Consider the following 17,145-nt stretch of genomic DNA (forward strand, 5'->3'; position numbering starts at 1 on the left):
TGAAATTGGGCAGGAGTTTGAACTTGCTGTAGTACTCCAGGCACCTTCCAAGAAAAGAATGAAGCAGTTTCTTTTTTATTGTTAACAATCCCTCATATAAGAATAGCCCCTTGCAGTTAACAAGGTACTTATGACCATTACCTCAATTATTCCTCACAAAAGCTCTGTGAGTTAAGCATGATTTTACTAATAAGGAAACAGAAGGTTAGAGAGGTTGAATAGACTACTCAGTAGTTAGTAAATGGTAGACCCAGGGCCCAAGCCCAGATTGTTCCTTGCTCTTTCCTCACAATGCTACTGGTTAATTTGGTTTCTGTAGTGGAGTTATAGGCTGAAATGACATTAAAATTCTATTAAATTTGGTTTCCGCAGTAGAGGTTTTAAGCTGAAGTGATATTATTAAAATTATATCCTTTTGAAAAATATTTATTGAGTATAAATAAATGTCCTATACATTAAATATCAAGAAATATTCATAATTGATTACAAGTCAAGATGTAATACTGAGGGAACCATAGAATCAAAATACCCACTCATGATACAGTAGTGATAATTCCATTCCAATAATGGACACAGTAATGACTTGTTCACAAGACACAACAAAACCCATCAAAAAGGCCATCACTTTAACCAACCTATAATACCACAATAGAAAATGATTCTGAATCATAATATGAACAGCCCCAATAATCTCATCTTTGTCTTATCAATTTATCAGGTCATTTTGAGACCGTAGAGTTACACTGTCATAGACTTTTAAGATTCCATTTCCTTAGTTTTATTTCAAATTATTATTAATGAATGAAAACAAGTCATACGAGCTAAAAATACTTTTAAACTGAGTTCGTTTTTCATAAGAAAAAAAGGAATCAAATTTTAGTACGAAGAGAGCATTTCCCAAGCAATGAGTCTCTTAATGGAAAAAATAAAAGAGCAATGTAATTAAACTTTCCTTCAAAGAAAGGAAAGAAACCTAAATCTGTTATGGCAAATTTGGAAAGATAAATATTTCCTAGTCCCATAATATGTGTTTGTTTTACAAGATATGCTTGAATGATGCAAATCTATGAAGCAGGGATCTGTGGCAATCCAAATTCATCCACCAGAACTCCATCCTGTAAAAAGGAAGCAATGTTTAGTGCCACTATTTTTCTATTTGATAAAAAAAAAAAGGATTACAAACATTTAATAGTTAAAACTCATTTCCAAGTATTTAATCAATCAAAACCAAAATCGCACTCATAAGATGAGAACAAGCTTTTTCATGAAAGGTAAAGGAGGAAGTGATGAATCAAGAAGAGAACTAGAAAGGGCCAAAAGGGGGCTCCTCCACAGGGGAAAGAGAGTGAAAAGAGGGAGAAAGAGAAATCTAAGAGTAAACCTGGAAAGGGGAAAAGGAGGCTGGGAGGGTCAAAAAGGAAAGGTTGAGGAGTGGGTCCTTGCCTCCAGATTTGCAATTTCACTCTGGACCAATACCTTTCTTAGCCTCCCAAATCCTTGAAGGAGCAGTGCCCGTGGATAGGCAGTCACTTCCATATCATGCTTTACTATAATCACAGGCAGCGACATCACTATCAATGAAAACACCAGGGCTGCTCTGCCTATGGAGTAGCCATTCTTTTGTTCCTTTACTTTAAAAACAACAACAGGCCGGGCGCGGTGGCTCACGCCTGTAATCCCAGCACTTTGGGAGGCTGAAGCAGGTGGACCATTTGAGGTCAGGAGTTCGAGGCCAGCCTGACCAACATAGTGAAATCCCATCTCTACTAAAAACAAAAAAATTAGCCAGGTGTGGTGAAGCATGCCTGTAATCTCAGCTACTTGGGAGGCTGAGGTGGGCGGATTGCTTGAATCCGGGGGTGGAGGTTGCAGTGAGCTGAGATTGTGCCACTGCACTCCAGCCTGGGTGACACAGCGGGACTCCATCTCAAAAAGATAAAACGACAACAACAACAAAACCCCCATATATCCACAGCATATATAACTCAGGAATCTGTGACCTTCTCAAAGTGGAAATAACACAGATGCTTCAGGGACTTTTTTTTTTTTTTTTTTGAGACTGAGTTTTGCTCTTTTTGCCCAGGCTGGAGTGGTGCAATGGCACGACCTCGGCTCACTGCAAGCTCCGCCTCCCGGCTTCAAGTGATTCTCCTGCCTCAGCCTCCCAAGTAGCTGGGATTACAGGAGCCTGCCACCACGCCCAGCTAATTTTTTATATTTTTAGTAGGGACGGGGTTTCACCATGTTGGCCAGGATGGTCTCGATCTCTTGACCTCGTGATCCGCCTGCCCCAGCCTCCCAAAGTGTTGGGATTACAGGCTTGAGCCACTGCACCTGGCCGCTTCAGGGACTTGTTACTAGGAAATTAACAAGGTGGGCTATGGTAGTGTTAATAAAAATTATTTCATGGGTTGCTGAGAAAAAGCAACCCATGGACCTGGGACCTTGAAGTTGCCAGAGAGGTCGGGGAGGAGTGGGCAGTTCAGAAAGGCAAGACTGTCCCAGGCTCAACAGAGAAGGGAGGGATACAATAGAGGAAGATGCATACTCACAGAAACCAGTAATAATGGACCTAAGAAATTACCTGCTCCCTGCCCTTTGCTCTCACATTTTACAGGTAGGAAAAACTGATGAGGTTCAAAAAGAAGACATAAATTTCTGCTATTTTGCTCAAAGTCACACCTTGCCCACCCTGGTTGTCATTATTAGTGGCTCATGCCTGTAATCCCAGCACTTTGGAAGGCTGAGGCAGGCAGATCACCTGAGACCAGGAGTTTGAGACCAGTCTGGCCAACATGGTGAAACCCCGTCTCTACTAAAAATACAAAAATTAGCCAGGCATGTGGGCGCGCACCTGTAATCGCAGCTACCTGGGGTGGCTGAGGCAGGAGGATTGCTTGAACCAGGGGCGCGGAGGTTGCAGTGAGCTGAGATCACGCCACTGCACTCCAGCCTGAGTGACAGAATGAGTCTCTGTCTCAAAAAAAAAAGACAATCATGTAGATTTGGACAGAGCTTTAAGTTTGCACAGTCCTTTACATACAAGATCTAATTTGCTTGCACAACAATTACGTGAGATACTTGTAATTATCTGCATTTTACAGATGCAAGGAAAAGAAAAGCTTACAATAGCTAAGTAGTCATACTTAGTGTCAGGTGTTCTGATTCTTTTGCCTTAAATTAGAATCTTTCTACATTAAGTTTTATGCTTAAATTATTAATCCATAGTTTAGAAAATCCACCCATTCTAAACTCCTGTGTGTACAGGAAAAAAAAAAAGAAAAAGAAAGGAAAATAAAATTAAAAATCCAGCCAGTAATTAACTGGTGTGTATGAAGAGTGAGACTTTTTCACTGCTGCCTAGCAAGTCTCATGCATGTGTTGCTTACGCTTTTACAGGAAATGTCTAAGACCCATCAATGGTACCCAGTGCCAGCTCACAGCAAGGGTGATTATGTATGTTACACAAATTGTCATTCTATAAAAATATTCCTGAGCCTCAGTGACAGTGTTTATGCAGTCAATTCATCATCGAATGCAGAAAAACCGGACCTTCAAGGGTTCACAAAATAATGACCAGGACTGTCTTTCTTTGTTCTAATGTTAAGACTACCTTTTAGATTCCCAGACTTATGGTCAAGCATAAAGCCTTTGCTATTTTGCATTGAAATATAAACAGAAAAAGCTTTCACCTTGTTTTTTGTATCAGTGGGAACACCTTCTGGAATTGCAGGTGCAGATGCTGCCTCATCCAAATAAGAACTGTCTTCATCAGCCAGAAGCTCATCACCTAGTGCATCCAACTCTGAGATTGAAACAGTCAACATTTAAAAAAAATGTAACCAAGAAAACTGGCAGCTAATAATTTCTCTCATTTATCGATGGACTTGAAAGAAGGCAGTGAAGAGGGCATGAGATTGTTGTATGCTGTGTGACCATTACATGAAATCAGACTCCAAAAATAAGTCTGTGGTAAAATGAGTTGGAAGTGGCCAAGAGGAATGACAATAGCAGGTAGAGACTTATCAGGGGCAATTGAAGATGGGAAATTAAAAAATAAAGAAATAAATGGAAAAAAAAATAAAAGGTTCTAGGCAAAAATAGACCATGGAGAGAGCGGGAAAGCAGCAGTAGTAATGTAACAGGGGAATCACACAATAGAAATCCAGTGTGGAATGGTTCTGTCATCTACCCAGTTACTCATGCTAGAAACTGACAGCCACCCTTGACACCTCCCACTTCTACCACATCCTGTCAATCATTAAGTCTTGTCCACTCAATTTCCTAAGATGTCTTCAATCTGTCCACTTCTGTCTGTTTCTGCTACCATCACCCTAGCTAGTCTCGGCCACCATCATCTCTTAAATGGCTATCGCAATAACTTCCAGACTACTCTCCCTGAGGCCATTCGACAACCCTTCTCATTTTTTCATGCTATCCCCTACTCATCCTTCAGGTCCCATGCCTCTCTCCCACTACTAACTAGGTTAGAGTCCCTTAGTATGTGCTCCCATGCTACCCCATACTTCTTCCCTATAGTCTGTGCTCTAGTAATTAATTACTTGAAGCAAACCATTTATGTCTTCCACTGCTAGAGAAGGTTCATGAACGTAGGGGCTGCATTTTTATTCAGTGCTAAATTCCCACCACCTAGTAGAGTACCTGGCATAGAGTAGATGCACACTAAGTATTTCCCAACTATTCTTTTTTTTTTGAGAGAAGGTCTCACTCTGTTGCCCAGGCTGCAGTGGTGCAATCTCGGCTCACTGGAACCTCTACCTCCTGGGATCAAGTGATCCTTCCACCTCAGCCTCCCGAGTAGCTAGGACCGCAGGTGCACACCACCATGCCTGGGTAATTTTTGTATTTTTTATAGAGACGGGGTGACGCCATATTGCTCAGCCAGGTCTCGAACTCCTGGGCTTGAGTGGATCCACCTACCTTGGCCTCCCAAAGTGCTGGGATTAGGGCACCTGGCCCTAATTATTGTTTCTTAATTGGTTTTGCTGTTCTGAGGGAGAGGACTCCAACTAGGAAAATAGTGAGAACAAAATCAAAAGGAATACAGCAAGGAAAGGCCATGTGGAGGACACTTACAGATACCAAGCACCAGGTCAGCCTGTACCTGGACTTCCTTCAGAGTTGATCCATCCCACTGTTGTTGGTGGAGTATGCAATCTGATGTGGCTGCCTCATAAGCTCTTTGCCCAGGGACAGTATCATAAACTAACCTTCAGGAAATCCTGATAGAAATTTTCACTAGCATTTGGGAAAAGGTCCCAGGCAGCTGTTGCTTTTGGACTCCAAAACTAAATATACATTACTTTTCTCATAACTTACCTGCTTCTAAATCATCTTCATCCAGTTCTGGGGTGCCATAACTGCGACTCAGTGCTTCTTGGATTTCATTTGCATCTTCCATCATATCCTCTAGCTGGTCTTGTAAATCCTATGGAAATATATATGAGAGGATTTTCTCTCATTTACCATTTTCTTTTAACTACCCTTTTCCCCTACATTCTCCTTTGAATCTAGACATGAGCAATTTTTAAAAAGATAATGTATGTAAAATGCCAAGCACATAAACAGTTCTCAACAACTGTTAGTTCACCTCCCCTATCCCAGTCTTTGGCTAGCAATTTTTTAATGTTAACAACTGAGCAGACACTCCTCTAAAGGACAGGTTCAAGTAACTCTTAAAACATCCCTTCTATTAAAAGTATGAGAGAATGCTTAAAGAATTAAAAACCACAAGCCCAAAGATCTCCTCTAACAATAATTATGAATGTTACTGACCCACATAATCCCTTGCCTATTTTTGGTGGCAAAATGTGAACTTAAAGAATAGAATTGATGATCTCTCATTTTATTTTTTACTTTATTTATTTATTTATTGAGATGGAGTCTCGCTTTGTCACCCAGGCTGGAGTGCAATGGTCCAATCTCAGCTCACTGCAACCTTCACTTCCCGGGTTCAAGTGATTCTCCTGCCTCAGCCTCCAAATAGCTGACATTACAAGTGTGCACCACCACGCCTAGCTAATTTTTGTACTTTCAGTAGAGGTGGGGTTTTGCCATGTTGGTTAGGCTGGTCTCAAACTCCTGACCTCAGGTGATCTGCCCACCTCAGCCTCCCAAAGTGCTGGGATTATAGGCATGAGCTACTGTGCCCGGCTGGATTTGATTTTAAAGTGCCTCATGGAAGCCCAAAGTCCTATGTGAGAATAGATGATTGTCAGCTGTCTACTATTACAGAAAGTTTTACTTGAAACATTAAATCAAGCAATTATCTTGATCTAAACTGTCAATCATTTTCTAGTTAATGAAGACAGGGAGGTTACTGAGACAAGCAAATTATTCTTCTCAAGTCAGCCAAAGACAGATTACACTGTGTAGAGAAAGGAGGCAAGAGTAGAAACAACTGAAGTGGTACAAAAAGTGAGTTGTACATGGCCCACCCTGGATGGAGAATCAGAAAGGGAATCAGGATAGGTGTCACAGCCAAGACAAGGCTGGTGAAAAAAATGGACCAAGGGCATAAACCCTGTGTGAATAATCTACCTGTGCTTAACTGGGAGATTACTACAAGGCTAAAAATGCAGTTGTCCCTTGGTACACGCAAGGGATTGGTTCCAGGATGTCTGTCTATACCAAAATCTGCCCACACCCAAGTCCCCAGTTGGTCCTCCATATGGGTAGTTTCGCATCCTGCAAACACTATATTTTCGATCCTCGTTTGGTTGAAAAATATCTGCATATAAGTGACTCGTGCAGTTCAAACTGCATTTGCTGTTCAAGGGTAAACTGTAATATGAAACCAATCTAAGAAGTGGTATAGCATAACAAAGGGCAGCTGGTATAATGGTTAGGAGTGAGACTCTGGAGTCAGATATACCCAAGTTCAATTTTGCCATTACTCAATGAGAAGTAATGTCTCTAAGCCTTATTTTCCTCATCTGTAAAATGGAATTATTAATAGCCATATCTGGCCAGGCGCGGTGGCTCATGCCTGTAATCCTAGCACTTCAGGAGGCCAAAGTGGGTGGATTGCCTGAACTCAGGAGTTCGCAACCAGTCTGGGCAACACGGTGAAACCCCATCTCTACTAAAATACAAAAAATTAGCCATGCGCCTGTAATCCCAGCTACCCGGGAGGCTGAGGCAGGAAAATCGTTTGAACCCAGGAGGCAGAGGTTGCAGTGAGCTGAGATCGCGCCACTGCACTCTAGCCTGGGTGACAGAGCGAGACTCTGTTTCAAAAATAAATAAATAAAATAGCCATATCTCACTGGGGTTATTGTAAGGATTTATTGCAATAATATATGTAAAACACTAAGCACCTAATACTATATATATTTTACTGTGTTAATTATGTGCGGAACAACAATACACTCTTCATATACTAAAATTCCACACAGACAGGAACAGAACTAGTGTTGATAAAGCAAAAGGACCAAATCAGCACCATTTATCCTTCAGAATTTCTAAAGCAATGCAAGACATTTGAAAATTCTGCTGGGTGCAGTAGCTTATGCCTGTAATCCAAGCACTCTGGGAGGCAAAAGAGGGCGGATCACTTGAGCTCAGGAGTTTGGGACCAACCTGGGGAACATGGCAAAACCTCATCTCCACAAAAAAATACAAAAATTAGCTGGGCATGGTGCATGCTTGTAGTCCCAGCTACTCAGGAGACTGAAGTAGACGGATGGCTCGAGCCTGGGAGGCAGAGGTTGCGGTGAGCTGAGACTGAGTCACTATAATCCAGCCTAGGCAACAGCAAAAAAAAAAAAAAAAAAAAAGAAAAAAGAAAATTCCTTCCTGGCCCCCATAAAGGTGAAAGGTGAAAAGGGTAGTAAAATGGAGGGGAAATTTTTTTTTTTAAACTTTGATTTTCTGTATTTCCAAGTACCAAACTGCCAAATTATATGCATATTTAACACTCTGCTACACAGAGAAGCACTGGCTGAGTAATAATTAAAAGACAATGAAAATAACATAGAGAAAGCTAATCAAGTCAAGCTTATACAATAGTATTACACATCAAGACACATCTTCCCGGATCATCTATGAATAGGATTCCTAGCAAGACTCCAGGATAGACACAGAAAAAATTTATCCCACAAACCATTAACTGGTTCTCTATTGTATAAACAAACAAAAGCAATATAAAAAAAAAAAGCACTAAGCTAAAAAGAACATTGACAAAGTGATATGCAGCAACTGAAAAAGCAGAAGAAAAACAGACCTACACACACACAACAGCAAAATAAAAAGTTAAAGCTATAAAACCAACGTTTCTCTTTTGTTCCTATTAAATAGCTTTAATTAAAACACAAGGAACCCTAAAAGCAGAAAATACCATTCCATTTCATTATATTTTAATGGCAAATGATATTATACAAAAAAAAAAAAATGGCTGGGAGTGGTGGCTCATACCTGTAATCCCAGCACTTTGGGAGGCCGAGGTGGGCGGATCACTTGAGGTCAGGAGTTTGAGACTAGCCTGGCCAACATGGCGAAACCCCATCTCTACTAAAAAATACAAAAATTAGCTGGGTGTGGTGGCAGGCACCTGTAATCCCAGCTATTTGGAAGGCTGAGGCAGGAGAATCGCTTGAACCCAGGAGGCGGAGGTTGCAGTGAGCCGAGATCACACCACTGCACTCCAGCCTTGGTGACAGAACGAGACTCTGTCTCAACAAAAAAAAAAAAAAAAAAAAAAAAAGACAAGCATATACAGAACACTTTCATCAGTGAAGCTCTTAGAGAGTATCACAAAGTTTAATTCCATGTATGCAAACACTTGTGGAGGATTAGAGACAGACAAAGGCAACCTAAGAGGGGTGCTTGAAAAAATAAGAGAGGGGAGGAATGCCTTCAATCTTTTATTTTTTTTGAGATGGAGTCTTGCTCTGTCGCCCAGGCTGGAGTGCAGTGGCGCAATCTTGGCTCACTGCAAGCTCTGCTCTCGGGTTGCCATTCTCCTGCCTCAGCCTCCCGAACAGCTGGGACTACAGGCACCCACCACCATGCTCGGCTAATTTTTTGTATTTTTGGTAGAGACAGGATTTCACCGTGTTAGCCAGGATGGTCTTGATCTCCTGACCTCGTGATCCACCTGCCTCGGCCTCCCAAAGTGCTGGGATTACAGGAGTGAGCCACCACGCCCAGCCTGCCTTCACTCTTACTAAAGATCAGCTTTATGAGAGAATATCTTTGCAGAGGCAATAAAATGCCTGGTATTTTAACAAACACTGCTTGAATCAGGCCGTACTGCTTTCTCTTTTTTTTTTTTTTTTTTTTTTTTGCTTTATCTCCCTTTATAGCCTCTGATTCATCAACCATCAAATACTTTCTGAGCACCAACCATGGCGGGGCATTGTTATGGGCACTGGGGACACAGTAGTGAACAAAATCAAGTCCCTGCATTCAAGGAAATGGACATTCTAGTCAGGGGGGTAAAGGTCAAGAGCGCCATTTTATATGCAGAAAGGAAGCCTCTCTCCTCTGACCAGTCACCACTCACTCCCTCTGCTATCTCTTCTTGCCACCTGGGCTGTTCATCTGACAGCTGAGAGCTGCCAAGCTCTTAGGGCTCATCTCCCTGGTCAAAACCCAATTCCAATAAGAAATGCTAACTTTAAGGAACTAATGACATTATTATTAAAAATCTAAAGAGAATTACTAGAAAAGGGAACCAAGTCTACCATGCCAGGAGTTGGGTTAAACATTTTACATACACTTTACCTACATACCTTCATTTAACACTCATGACAATCCTGGGAATAGGCAACAACACCACTACCATTGAAGAAACAGACTAAATATCATCGAATTAGTTAAAAGTAACTACTGGATGCTTATTATAGGCCAGGCATTGTGTGTGTAGAGATACTAGCTCATTTATTTCATCCTCATAATATAGAAGTTCCTTGACTTATGATAGGGTTACATCCTGATAAACCCATCTTAAGTTCAAAATATCTTAAGTAGAAAGTGCATTCAATACACCTAACTTACTGAACCATCACTTAGCCTAGCCTACCTTAATTGTGCTCAGAACACTTACATTAGCCTACAGTTGGGCAAAATCATCTAACAGCCTATTTCATAATAAAGTGTTGAGTATCTCATGTAATTTATTAAATATTGTATGGAAACTGAAAAACAGAATGGTTACGTGGATACTCAAAGTATGGTTTCTACTGAATGCATATAGTTTTCGCACCATCATCAAACTGAAAAATCGTTAAGTTGAACCGTCTTAAATCGGGGACTGTCTGTAACTGTATGTGGTATTAGGATCCTTGCACTGAGGAAACTGAGACATTTGGTACCCTTTCTCGAAGTTACTCTACTAGTAAATGGCAGCCCCGAGATTCAGTTCCTCTCCTGTGCTCTTCCTATCACATGCACACTCGTTTGGATTCTCTCAGAAACTAGTGCACATTCTTGCAGAAACTAGCATATGTCTCACCTCAATCTGGTCGATCTTCACTTGCTTGTATGCCTTCTTCATTTCCTTTACTCCCAGTTTCATAGCATCAACCTAAGAAAAGGAGGAAGAAAACACAATGTTTTTGTAAGTCATGTTGGTTAAATTGTCTTTATTTATTTATTTATTTGAGACAGAGTTGCACTCTTGCTGCCCAGGCTGGAGTGCAATGGCTCACTGCAACCTCCGCCTCCTGGGTTCAAGTGATTCTCCTGCCTCAGACTCCCAGGTAGCTGGGATTACAGGTGCACGCCACCACACCCAGCTAATTTTTGTATTTTTAGTAGAGGCAGGGTTTCACCATGTTGGTCAGGCTGGTCTCAAACTCCTGACATCAGGTGATCCACCCACCTCAGCCTCCCAAAGTGTTGGGATTACAGGCGTGAGCCACTGTGCCTGGCTGGTTAAACTGTCTTTAAAAAGCCATTGGAAAAGAGAATAAGAATAAATAAATGAAATAACAGGAAAAGGTGTTTTGGGAGTACCGTGGTCTTGGTGTCCTTCAATGACTGGATGGTATAATTGGCTTGTTCCATGTTGAATGACTGTTGGGCAAGATTGTCCCGCTGCTGCTCATACCTTTTTAGAGTCAATTGAGAATGGCAAATATATGAACCAGATAGAAATCCTCAAGAACAAAGTATCCCCACACTAAATAAGAGTATTTAAAAAAAAAACAACGGAACAAAAAACTTAAAAATTAGGTATCACGCAGAAAAATTGGCAAAAACAATTTAATCACTCTAACACAAATATCATTTGATGTGTCCCTCCAGTCTTTTTCCTTTGCATGTACAGTCATGCATCGCTTAACAATGGGGATATGTTCTGAGAAATATGTTGTTAGGCACTTTCATCATTGTGCAAACATCAGACAATGTATTTACACAAACCTAGGTGGTACAGCCCACTACTCACCTAAGCTATATGATATAGCCTACTGCTTGCTCCTAGGCTACAAACCTGTACAGCATGTTACTGTACTGAATATTGTAGCCAATTGTAACACAATGGTATTTGTGTATCTAAACATCCTATAGAAAAGGTACAGTAAAAATACAGTATTATAACCTTATAGGGGCCAGAGTGGTATAATGCAGTCTGTTCTGTCATTCATTGACAAAAACATTGTTATGCAGCACATGACTGTATTTTAGTTATAACACTATTTTCCACTTAACATTATAGCATTTGCTTTTTTCTGTGTTGCTGCATATCTTTTTTTTTGAGACAGAGTTTCACTTTTGTTGCCCAGGCTGGAGTGCAATGGTACGATCTCGGCTCACTGCAGCCTCTACCTTCCTGGGTTCAAGAGATTCTCCTGCCTCAGCCTCCGGAGTAGCTGGGATCACAGGCATGCACCACCACGCTTGGTTAATTTTGTATTTTTAGTAGAGACGGGTTCTTCCATGTTGGTCAGGCTGGTCTCGAACCCCCAACCTCAGATGATCCGCCCACCTCGGCCTCCCAAAGTGCTGGGATTACAGGCATGAGCCACCGCACCCGGCCTGCTACATATCTTAATAAGTCTTTATAATTATTTTCTATGATAAATATACAGAAGTGAAATTCTTAGAGCAAAGGGTAAAACTATTTTTAAGGCTCTTCATACATATAGCTAAATGGTTTTCCAGAATTTTGAACTCCTTGAAGACAGGCATATTTTATTTTGTTTATTTATTTACTTATTTATTTGTTTAGAGACAGTCTTGCTCTGTTGCCCAGGCTGGAGTGTAGTGGTGCCATCTCAGCTCACTGTAACCTCTGCCTCCTGGGTTCAAGCGATTCTCCCGCCTCAGCCTCCCAAGTAGGTGGGATTACAAGCGCATGCAAACACGCCCAGCTAATTTTTGTATTTTTAGTGGAGATGGGGTTTCACCATGTTGGCCAGGCTTATCTCCAACTCCTGACCTCAAGTGAGCTTCTGTCTTGGCCTCCCAAAGTGCTGGGATTATAGGTGTGAGCCACTGTGCCCAGCCCCAGGTGTTTTATTAATTTTGCACCCATAATTAGGTAATCCATCTGACCTAATATAATGTGTGGTGTTCAAAATGTTTTTAAAATACAGTTTTATATCAAATTATAATATTACCTCAAAGACTTATGTCACTATGTTCTTTATACAATATTGGAAACAATCTAACTATCCAACTAGAAAAAGAATGGTCCATTCATGGTGCAAGCAAATGGCAGAATATTATAATCTCATTAAAAAGTGGAAAGTTTCCAAAGAATATTTAAAAGAACAGGGAGATGCTCATGATATAACATTAAGTGGAAAAGGAAAACCTACATATACACACTACAATTTCATTTCTTCTAAAAAGTTATATGCACACATACCACGTATGCAGAAGCAGAGGAAAGAAACTGGAAGAAATTAGCATTTTAAAGGTGGTTATTTCTAGTAGTAAGAATCTAGGTAAATTTTATTTTCTTCTGTTCATATTTATGTATTTTCCAAGTTTCTACAATGAACCTATATTCTTTTTATAACAAAAAAGGTTACTTAAAACTAGCAATGCCACCAATTAAGAAGGTAAATCATTTCACCACACCCTCACCAGTCTAGGCATTACAATTTCTTTTTCCAATTTGATCTAATCTAAAAGGAGGAAGATGGCATCTGGTATCTTATAAAAAGTCATTTTAATATAGGAAGAGAGACACTGACAATCTTTCTGGCTCCTCGATAGCTAATTATACCTGACCTCTATAACCCTGCAGAGGATCTCACCAGCTGAACAGTCTACAGAGGTAGGCACCAAAGATACTAGTTAGCTTCTGCTCAAAACTGGGACATAGTCACCTAAAACAAATTAAGGATCTTTAAATTTATTCTGGTGGGAGGGAACAAACATTTAGGATTCCTAACTTTACAAACAAAAACAAAAAAGGTACACTCTAAAATAAATAATAGGAAAACCAAACCCTACAGATCTGGTCAGTCCAAAACAGTAGTCACTAACCATATAAGGCTACTTAAATTATTTAAATTGAATAAAATTTAAACTTCATTTCCTTAGTCACACTAGCCACATTTCAAGTGCTCAATAGCCACATGCTGCTAATAGCTACTGTATTGAACACACAGATATAGAGCATCTCCATCATGGCAAAAAGTTCTATTTAGATGGAAGTTGTTACAACAGATAACAACCCAGCTAACTGTATTTAATTACATGTCAATGAAAATTTGTAATTAAATCAAGAGTGCTTAGAAAATAGTATGAAAACCTGAAGGAATGGAAGACCATTTCTCTTTTAGTTAAACCTGCTAGAGGTAAAGAAATTGTGTGTGTAACTTACATCCTCTTTTGCTTTAAAACTCGCAAGGCTTTCTGCTTGACCATATTCTGGAGAGAAAAACAGATTTAATAAAAATAAGGTGGAAAACACATATATGGTAAAAGAAATTTCCCATAGCCTCAAACTCACATGCCTACTTCCTCTCTTCTTCAAAGTAGTAGGCATAATGGATCCTGGATTCTGTACTTCCCCTCCCAAAAACAGGTATCTCTAAGGTCCAGTCTTTAAGCCTTTGCTCCTATCTGTCTTTGTATCCCACATCCCAGAGTTCTCAACTACTTTCTCTTTTCCTAATGCATATTATCTCTGCCTCTAGCCCCAAAAGTGCTGACTCTGTATATCCAGTTGCCTTAGGGAGATTCTTCACTTGTACAGCCCATCAACTTAACCTCAACAATTCCGAACTCCTGAACCTTATCTCACCTTTGAAATAAGTAACAATGGCCCACCAATCTCTTACCTCTCTAGGTTGAAAACCTTTTTATCAACCTTATCTTTCCTCTTTCTGTTGTTTCTTCATGCACAGTCATCCTGTTAGCTGATTTCAGAACTCACTTTCAAACTGATTCTTTGGTTTCCTACCACCATGGTTTGGGCTTTCATTGTCTCAAATCTAAATGGGCTTTCCTACCTCTGGTTGCTCTTCATTCCACACCATCCACTAAGATGGCTGGGAAAAGCCTTCCTTTTCTATAGAATTCTGTAGATCATTTTATTTGTCTTCTCCAGTGAGGAAGGAAAAACAGGTATTAATACTTCACAGATGATCATAACTCATATTTACTGAGTACTACTTTATCCTAGACCTAGTGGTACACAGGTCACATCAATTACCTCATTTAATCCTCATACTGTAAGGTGGGTATTATCTCTGTTTTACAGATGGGGAAAGAGAGGTTCAGTGATACCCAGGCTCACATGGTTAATAAGTTATGGATCTGGAAAAAACAAGGTAGTTCTATATCCACAGTCCATGTGCTTAAACACAGTATTTTATGTTTCTACCTAACAGGAGTGGAAAATAAGTGACTTTATCAAGGTCACAACTAGAAGGCAGTGACAGTGTATTAGAACACTGGTCCCAGATGCCTAGTTCAGTTTTTCCCAGCAGGCCACTCCTTAAGCAGTCTAATATACCAACCTAACCTGACCAGCTTGGCAAGTCACTGATCTTGAGCACAGCCTAGTCTTCCTCTCCAGATTACCACCTTCTCAGTATAATATGCTAATTCTCATGTACATGCTTTTAGACGTGTGACCAGCATCTCTTTCTACCAGATCAATCCCCAGCCTCCCTTCCATATTTGATTGCAAACTCTCCTCCCTAAAGGATACACCCTCACATGTTTTCTCCTTACCAGACTGTAAGCATCTCTTCTGTAGGGATGCTCACAGCCCCTGCACTAGGTCCTATTTCACTTTTTTATTTTTTGAGACGGAGTCTCACACTGTCACTCGGGCTAGAGTGCAATGGTGTGGTCTCTGCTCACTGCAACCTCCGCCTCCCAGGTTCAAGCGATTCTCCTGCCTCAGCCTCCTGAGTAGCTGGGATTACAGGCGCCTGCCACCATGCCCAGCTAAGTTTTTGTATTTTCAGTAGAGACAGGGTTTCGCTATGTTGGCCAGGCTAGTCTCAAACGCCTGACCTCGTGATCCACCCGCCTCAGCCTCCCAAAGTGCTGGGATTACAGGCATGAGCCACTGTGCCCAGCCGAACTAGGCCCTATTTCTATAGGTGCTAAAACTAGGCTCTGCCAGCACCTTGTGCAGCAGTTGCTGCCCACCTTACCTTTGCAGGACCCTCTCTCATCTTCTTGATCTGATCCTTATACTTCACTAGCTCAGCATCCAATCGAGAAATCTTCTTGTCAATGGATTCTGCTCTGCTGTCCACCTTAGGGGAAAATATCAAATGCACTGGTAGTTACTGCAATACACTTATTCCAGAAGGGGCAGGTAGAGAGGAAGGAATACAGAGGAAGAAAAGAGGAGCTTAAGGGGAAGGGTGAAAAACAGTGGTTCACAAAGAAGGGTATTCCCAACCAGAAACCCTGGGCTTTATAAATTATTCTCTTACCCCCCGCCACACTGCCCCAATTCTGATATACCAGGTAGCCTTCAAGTGGGTTGAGGCAGAAAATAATTTGAGAATCACTGAGTTGAGTTGGAATTTCCCTAGAATCAGAGACTAGCCAGGCTGACAGTTCCTCCAAGAGGCACATGAAATGGGCCAGTGCCAAGTGAAACCAGCTGATTGTAGATCTAATGCCATTCCCTAAATCGGGGATGCTGGCTTAATCTGAGGGGCTAGGGTTCTGAGTTTTGTGTTACTGAGATCCAGGACGAAGGTACAGATATGTTGACCTAGGATATCAAGCTGAGTTCTGATGTGGACTGGGGATGACAGATGGAAGAAGGGTAAAGGATCAGGCAGGATGAGGTGGGAAGGGTGTATGGGCCTAGGGCTGGGTGAGGTGAGAGGATCAAGGCGAGAGCGAGTGGACGGGCAATGGGCATCAAAACGGGTTGGGTGCTGGCAGGGCAAGGCAGTGATGGGGTTAGGGGGTCCCTGGTTTGTGGCGTTAGGAATGACTTGGGTAACAGGGATGAAGGGGAGAAGGTGAGATAGAGAGGGACGACGTGTAAGGGGCCCAGGACCCGAAATGAAGTGGAAGAATATGGGCCCGGGGCTGGGGGTGGGCGGGGTCGGGTGTGTCAGAGGTCCTGAGCCTACTTATGCATGATCAAATGCCCACCGTGCCAATGCAGTCAGTCAGGCTGGGCGGCGGAGCCTTGGGTTTCGCTTTCCCGAAGAGTCGGTTCATCTTGGGCAGCCGCGAAGAAACCCAAACACTAGAGCAAAACCAGAAACGGAAGCAGAGTCACTCCCGCCTCAACTTCCGGCCCCTCCGTGCGCAAGCGCAATATGCCTCCTGGCGTTTCCCGATTCTTTTTCCGGATTTTCAGCCGGGTCTTCCGGGGATGGAGAGCAAAATGACTTGGTGCACTCGGAGAGAGCCTGCAGGGGGCGGGGTGTTGGTAGAAGGAGTGGGAGGGGTTTTACTGTAGCAAGGCGGGGCCTCAGTTGAGTGGGTGGGGCCTGGAGGCAACTAACGCGGCATAGGGCGAGGGCGGGGCCGGGAAGTAGTCGGGCGGGGTTGTGAGACGCCGCGCTCAGCTTCCATCGCTGGGCGGTCAACAAGTGCGGGCCTGGCTCAGCGCGGGAGGGCGCGGAGACCGCGAGGCGACCGGGAGCGGCTGGGTTCCCGGCTGCGCGCCCTTCGGCCAGGCCGGGAGCCGCGCCACTCGGAGCCCCCGGCCCAGCGTGGCACGCCTCCTTC

The 17,145-nt window shown here is 42.2% G+C and overlaps 1 protein-coding gene across 1 annotated transcript; it reads right to left on the reverse strand.

Moving 5' to 3' along the window:
• Positions 1–410: 410 nt before the first annotated feature.
• CHMP5 (charged multivesicular body protein 5) lies at positions 411–16,766 on the reverse strand. Its single transcript, XM_001154646.7, has 8 exons — positions 16,561–16,766; positions 15,594–15,698; positions 13,805–13,851; positions 10,981–11,074; positions 10,478–10,549; positions 5,341–5,449; positions 3,693–3,805; positions 411–1,115 (listed from the first exon to the last, which is right to left on the reverse strand). Exons 1-8 carry the CDS (start codon positions 16,627–16,629, stop codon positions 1,065–1,067), a joined length of 660 nt encoding a protein of 219 aa, XP_001154646.2. The 5' UTR covers positions 16,630–16,766; the 3' UTR covers positions 411–1,064.
• Positions 16,767–17,145: the final 379 nt, after the last annotated feature.

The sequence above is a fragment of the Pan troglodytes genome, chromosome 11 (assembly GCF_028858775.2).
Source record: "Pan troglodytes isolate AG18354 chromosome 11, NHGRI_mPanTro3-v2.0_pri, whole genome shotgun sequence".
Classification (NCBI taxonomy): domain Eukaryota; kingdom Metazoa; phylum Chordata; class Mammalia; order Primates; family Hominidae; genus Pan; species Pan troglodytes.